The sequence below is a fragment of the Triticum aestivum genome, chromosome 2A (assembly GCF_018294505.1).
Source record: "Triticum aestivum cultivar Chinese Spring chromosome 2A, IWGSC CS RefSeq v2.1, whole genome shotgun sequence".
Taxonomy (NCBI): domain Eukaryota; kingdom Viridiplantae; phylum Streptophyta; class Magnoliopsida; order Poales; family Poaceae; genus Triticum; species Triticum aestivum.
Window position 1 is genome coordinate 77091500 of NC_057797.1, and position 7480 is coordinate 77098979.

Consider the following 7480-nt stretch of genomic DNA (forward strand, 5'->3'; position numbering starts at 1 on the left):
CAAGACTTCTGCATCCTCGAAGGGCAAGAGTTCTGCATCCAGCAAGGGCAAGAGTTCTGCATCCAGCAAGGGCAAGAGTTCTGCATCGACGGAGGGCAAGAGGACCGCATCGTCGAAGGGCAAGAGGGCTGCATCAACAGAGGATGACGATGATGACTTCATGTAGTATGTAAGATGTATTCCAGTTTGTATTGTATTATTGTAGGGCATTATGTTCTATCTGAATTTCATTTTGTAGTATGTAAGATGTATTGCACAAGTTCAGCCGCACCGTTTAATTCAGATGTACTTGTATCTTAATTATCGGTTGTAATCTATTTGGAAATGTAACTGGAATAAGAATGCGAATTAATAGTAATATGTCTCTCGCATACATAAAACAATATATGTCTCCTGATCAGATAGAAGGAAGTGCGATAGTAACATAGATAATGAGTCATACATAGATAATAAGCATATGCGAATAGTCTGAAACTAACATAGATAATGAGTCATACATAGATAATAAGCATATCACTGCGGGGGACGGCGACGAGTCTGGGTCTTCCTCGGGCGAGGACCGGAAGGCGATAAGCGCTGAGGCGGTGGACGAGGCTCGCGATAACCACGACCATAGTTAACCTCGTCTGTCACGGTCTGTGTCTCCTGCGTCGGTGGTGGTGGTGGAGTGTGAAACACTGTCTGCGAGAAGCCATAAATGTTTGTAGCATGGTCATCATCCTCGCGGTCGCCCTCAAAGTAATCAGCACCACCACTAAGGATGGGTGACTGCTCTGAATGCATGAACGGTTGCGACAGGTTGCCGCCTGCGGTAAAGTAAAAAACTTGTAAAATTGATACAAATGCATGAACGATTACTACTCTGTTCAAAAGAATGTAGTGAGTAGGGTTACCTAGTTCCATCTGCTGATGCCAGTAAGAGCTCCCTGGCTGTGAAGGAGGTGGCTGATGCCAGTAAGAGCTCCCTGGCTGTGAAGGAGGTGGTTCATTCCAGGAAGAGCTCCCTGGCTGTGAAGGAGGTGGCTCATTCCAGGAAGAGCTCCCTGGCTGTGAAGGAGGTGGCTCATGCCAGGAAGAGCTCCCTGGCTGTGAAGGAGGTGGCTCATGCCAGGAAGAGCTCCCTGGCTGTGAAGGAGGTGGCTCATGCCAGGAAGAGCTCCCTGGCTGTGAAGGAGGTGGCTCATGCCTGGAAGAGCTCCCTGGCTGTGAAGGAGGTGGTTCTGCACGGTGCACAGAAGGTCGTGGTTGTGAACGTTGCACAGAGGGTCGTGGTTCTGAATGCTGTACAGAGGGACGTGGCGGACGATGTGCTGGAGGAGGAAGTGCAACATCCGAAGACCGTCTACACGTAACAGCAGCGTAAATCCCCCATAGCTTGTCATCAAGACGCCTCAACCATGAGACGCCCTCTCGCGGTGGGATAGTTTCTCCCCTCTGAAAGCGCCGCATTAAAGCGGAAACCTCCTCTCGCGCCTGTACTGTCAAGTCACCCTGTAGATGAAGAGTTAACCAATTATATCCTCGTTGTATGATAGACACCACGAATAGACACCCAAACGAATATGTCCAGATTAACAAAAGACTCAACATATAAGAACCAAGGCATTTACCGCGTGGTGTCTGGTTCCCACAACAGAGGCAGTTGGGTACATATCGCTGGTGAGAGGGGCTTCGATCTGATCAGGAGCAGCTGATGGAACCAAGTAGATCCTTGTTGTATGCCGGTAACGCTGCAGATACAACCCGAACATTTGCCAGTTAAAGGCCCGACCCTCACCCCAGGTATTTGTCGCAGCGGTAGTCCATTCGTCAACGTAAGGGGTAATGCTCTTAAGCCAGTAATCCATGGACTTGTTTCCTCCTAGGCGACTGTCCCTGATATTGACATGCGCGATACAGAATTAGGTATATTATGAATGTATAGCTGACAACTAAAATAGTATTAGTACTTACTTGTGCACGTGCTCTGGCAACTGTGGAATTTTTGGAATCTCAGGCTCTTGATATAGACCGAACTGTCTCATTACTCTATGAAGAGACATCTCCTCAACCGTCACATCGAACACCAACTTGGCCTTGGTCATCCAAAAATGCCGATCTCTAGTGCACAATCCAGAAATCCCAACTGGGTACCTCGATGATATAGCCTCAGCCGAGTATGGCTCCCAGATAACTTGATCCTCGTGCAAACTATCAAACTGCGCCGTGAAGGACGGGTAGCATCCCCTAACCTGACTATGTGCAAACTGTCTCTGTGCATGACAACAAATAAGCATTAGTAATACTAATGAATGGCAAAAAATAATTAAATTAATTGTTACTTAATATAAATGTACCTCTCGCCGTGCCCAAACAGAACCCATAGTAGGTAAGTCGCCGATAGCAGGCACATAAGCCCCAGCTAAGTCCTCCAAACCAAAAGGTTTATCAATGTAGACATAGGGTCGTCCAATAGGGAATCTCTCGTATGACCAGAGCAGCAACAATAATGGACATCCAACAACACCAGATTTTCTAGACTTCAACAAGCAAGCTTTGCACAGGCCTCTGTACGTAGCCGCTAACACAGCAGAACCAAAACTCCTCTGTAGAATATCCGCGGGGCAACGTGCGTCAGCTATCTCTCGTGCAATACCGATGAGTCGTGCATCGACAGTGGTCACGTGGTTCTCCGTAAACATCGTCTTGCCGAACAGCCAAAGAATATATGCCTCTAAGGACCGGTCAATCTGTGCCTCCGACAACTCAACATTGGGATGTCCTAACGAGACAATCTACATAGAAACGTAATAATTGTATGAAAATCGGGCAACTAAAAAACAACATTTGTTTACGTGGCCGTGATGGTTACCTGAAACTGGCTCAACCATCTAAAAAGAGGTCCATGAGGATCGTTGTCTATGGCCCTAGCAGTCGGGACCGCAGCCAAAAAACGGGTCTGCATCGCTGTTTGCCACCCTGATTCTGCCTCTAAGGGACCTATGGCAGCACCGGCCAGAGGTAATCCCAACAAGTACGACACATCCTGTAAAGTAGGCGCCATCTCTCCCCATGGGAAGTGAAACGTATGTGTCTCTGGCCTCCATCTATCTACTAAGCAGGTAAGGAGTGACTTGTCGTAAGAGAAACGTCTCACTTGCCTCTTGTGTAACTGCACTGGTTCACCTGCCTCATCTAAGTCCGGACCATCAATCCACTCATCCAATGTACCCTGAACCAGCCGTGCCAAGGGTAGAAGTCCAGCCCAACTTAACCTACAAAATAAAAATATTGTTAGCGGCTATAAAAAGTATGTAAAACATAGTAAGTCATTATATGGACTCCATTATATGCACACATACCTATCAACCCATGAATCGTGTATCAGCCAGTTAGTCTTTGGGGTACGAGTGACCAACACGTCTAAGTTGTTGCCCGCTTCCAATAGGGCGCCCCGGTGCTTTCTGTCGATGTTGCCATTAAGCAACGGATACAAAGACATATCTGCAATTCAAACAACAAATCTCAGGCGCAAATAAAAACATAGATCTGACATATTACAAATTAAAACATAGTCCTGACATAGTACGAATTAAAACATAGTCCATGAGGATTTACATATTAAAACAAAGTCCTGACATATTACAAATTAAAACATAGATCTGACATATTACAAATTAAAACATAGTCCTGACATATTACAAATTAAAACATAGTCCTGACATATTACAAATTAAAACCCACTACGACACATTATATAGCTTGTGAGTTATTTCTTCCTCGTCCGCCCCTTCGGCCTCGACTGCCACGACCACGTCCGCCTCTTCCTCTTGTTGTCGCAGCCGTCGATGTGGAAGCACTCGTCGATGCGGAAGCACCATCTTTGTTCAGGTCGGGACAATATTTCATCCTATGCCCATAAGCCGCGCATAACAAACATTGCCTGGTTGCTCCACCAGCTTCAGACTGGTCCATATCGTTCCGGATGCGACGGGCCTTCCGTCTGCCCCTACTTGTTCGCCGAAGGTCTGGATGCGGGATATATACTCTCTCACCGTCGTTTACCTTGTTGAAATTGCCGACGACTCTAAACCCTGTCATCTCGCCTGTCCAGGTGTTGAGCACTGCCTCTTTTAAATAGTATGGGGACACGAAGGAGATAGCATCCAACTCAATCTGCCCACAGGCAGCCAACACATGAGAGCAAGGTAGGTGCAACAACTTCGGTTTGTTGCATGTACACTCACACGTTGGATAAAATTCCGTTCCAATTTTTACCTCGTGTGTCTTCACCTCATTTCCAGAACCAAAACCATCGGTAGGAAGCTGAACCTCATACCTCCTTTCTTGATTCCCTATGAGTCTGACAGTGTGCTTCTTTGCTTTCTCTATCTTCTTTGCCATGTATTCCATGACACGGCTACAATAAGGTGTGTTCTGATTATCTTCAATATGCTTCTGTGCTAACTCGTGCCTTTCTCTGAAATATCTCAAAGTGCCATGGAATACAGCCTCCACAATAGCTGTGAGTGGCAATGCTCTGTTCCCTCTCAGCACAAAGTTATACACCTCTGCAAGATTGGTTGTCATGTGGCCATACCTAGCTCCATGTGTGTCATGCAGCAAAGACCAATTCACTGGAGGCTCTTTCTCTATCCACTCAGAAAAATTCTTTATTGCCCTTCCCTTCTTTCTCGTAGTATTAGGAGGGTCAATTCCTGGCAAGTCACAAAGACCTACTGGCTCCTCTAGCTCCGCGATGAGTGCTGCTAATTTAACTTGATCTTCTTCCATTTTCTTCCTCGCACGGACCTGCTTCTTAGTAAACTCATCTAGTTTTGACCAAATAAATTCGTATTTGCGCTGCTGGCTCTGCTTGCATAATTTTTTGAACAAGTTCATCAACCGCTTGTTCTTGAACTGTGAGAAAAAATTAGCCCCAAGATGGCGCATGCACCACCGGCTCTGCAAGTCCCTCCAAGGTGTTCGTTCGTCATCTGTTGGATTACGAAGTGTCTTCACGGCCTTCAATATACCAGCATGTCTGTCATGAATGACACACACGTTTGGTCGGTCCTTCACAATGGCAATTTTCACTTGCCGGAAGAACCATACCCAGCTGAGAAAGTTCTCACCCTCCACAAATGCCATGGCAAGTGGGATGATTTGATTGTTCCCGTCCACACCAATAGCAGTCAGGATTTGCCCTCTATACTGACCGGTCAGGAATGTACCATCCACAAACAGAACAGGAGGACAATGCCGGAAAGCTTCGATGCACATACCAAAAGAGAAGAACACTCGTTTCAACACCTTGAAATCTGGTATACTCAGCAACCTCATGTGTTGTACGTTCACATAAGTGCCGGGATTCCTCTCCTTCAGTATGCCCAGGAGACGGACAACATTATCATATGAGTCGAAGAACGTCCCAAACCTTTCCTCCATAGCCTTCTGCTTAGCCCTCCAAGCCTTCCCATAAGGAATGACATACTTCCATCTGACCTTCACTGCTGTCTGGATGTGTTTTGCTTCCATATCTTTCTTCTCAACTATCTCAGTATACATGAGTTGCGCAATGAGACTTGAAGTCAGGTTCGGATGCTTCACCAGCAGGTTCTTCCTCACACAATTATGTGGGATGACAATGGTGACAACCCAGTGGATGTCGTACTTCGGCACGTGCCCGTGCACCTTCCCTGGACAACCTTTTTCAACACATTTCACGGTATAGTTTGTTGGACTTGATATGTGTGTCTTAAAAACCCTCTGCGTAGACATAGCCCACTTTATCACCGCATACTTCAATTTTTTCTTTGTATCAAACATAGCCCCTATTTGTACTTGGTTCAGATTATACTGCCATGGAGTCTCATGGCCATCGTTCACCGTAAGGCCGGTGGATATGTCCTGCTCCCATGCAGAAGGAATCGGTACCTCAACTTCATCCTCAGAATTTTCAGAATCCAGTTCCTCCACCAATCCATCCTCGTCCTCTTCCTCCATCACCCTCTGCATTTCATCCCCTTCCTCATCCCCATCAGCAAAACCTGAACCAGCTAATATTATCGACTGGCTGCTCTGCCCAGTATCAGGACCACAAACATTGTGTGGCACGTAGTCTGACTCTTTCTCGGGTTGGCTAGCATCCACATCTTGTGGTTGTGACCCGGATAAAACAATCTCGTTAGCCACTTCACTGCCTTGGCCGGGTTCATACCCCCTGTGGAGTTCTACGGTATTCTCCTCCTTCGGCACAGGTTGCACAAGTGCATATGGGTGGATTCTTCGGTCTCGACAGCGTCTTAACAGGGACAACCAATGCTGGCTCCTATCTACCGGCATCAACTCCCACTTGACATTTTTACAGGATTTGGTCCACAATGCATGAATACTGACAGAACATACTTCAGGATCCAGACCGAAACTAGTTGTCAACCAGTACTTCAACTGTCTAATGTCCAGTCTGTCCGGGTCAGCTAGTGTCATGACGCCATTTTTAAACTCGCTAAGATCAACCCCCAACTCATTATATCGAACATTACCAGCGCCGTAGTAAACATTCAGATTTACTGATTCAGACATTTTCACCTGTCAGACATTGCCATCTTCTCATTAATCACAATATACACTAATATTATCCGCTACACGGACTATGCGCTAAAATGCCTCCAAAAATATATTAACACTAAAATTCACAATATACACTAATATTATCCGCTACACGAACTATGTGCTAAAATGCCTCCAAAATTATATTAACACTAAAATTCACAACGAACACTAATATTATCCGCTACACGAACTATGCGCTAAAATGCCTCCAAAATTATATTAACACTGCAATTCACAACGAACACTAATATTATCCGCTACACGAACTATGCGCTAAAATGCCTCCAAAAATTTATTGACACTAAAATTCACAATATGACTTATATACACTAACTAAACTATACAATTTACATAATATTTGTGAGGCCGTGATTATACCTTCGAAGTGTGTGTACGCTTCTTGCACCACCGGAGAACGACAACGCCGCCCCCGACGACCGGAGGTTCAACTCCGGTCAGCCCCTAACCTGCTCCTCCTCCTCACCACCTCCTCCTCTGCAGCAGCTTCTACTAGTCACCACCACCTACTACCCGTCCTCCTCTCCACCATGGCTCCTCCTCCCCACCATGGCTACTCCTCCCCAAACACATCAAAAACTATCCCATAGCAAAAAATAACACCATAGGCCGGTGGAGATTGCGATGATCTACCGATTCTGTGGGTTGGATTTGCAAATGAGTGGCAAATGGAGGAGATCGGCGCGGGGGGGCGAGGTAGAGAAGAACTGAGAGAGAGAAAGGGAAACGAAGAAGAACAGGAAAGAACAGAGCGCTGGCGTCGGCGGGGCTTATCCGCACCTTTTCGGCCGTAGCCTGGCCGAAAAGCTCTGCTTCGGTCACCTGTGGGCCGAAAACGGCCCAGTTCGGCCTCCCAGCAGCCGAAGCT

General features: G+C 46.5%; 1 protein-coding gene across 1 annotated transcript; it reads right to left on the bottom strand.

Moving 5' to 3' along the window:
- Positions 1-399: 399 nt before the first annotated feature.
- LOC123184809 (uncharacterized) lies at positions 400-978 on the bottom strand. Its single transcript, XM_044596866.1, has 2 exons — positions 894-978; positions 400-806 (listed from the first exon to the last, which is right to left on the bottom strand). The coding sequence occupies exons 1-2, from the start codon at positions 901-903 to the stop codon at positions 514-516; spliced, it is 303 nt and encodes a 100-aa protein (XP_044452801.1). The 5' UTR covers positions 904-978; the 3' UTR covers positions 400-513.
- Positions 979-7480: the final 6502 nt, after the last annotated feature.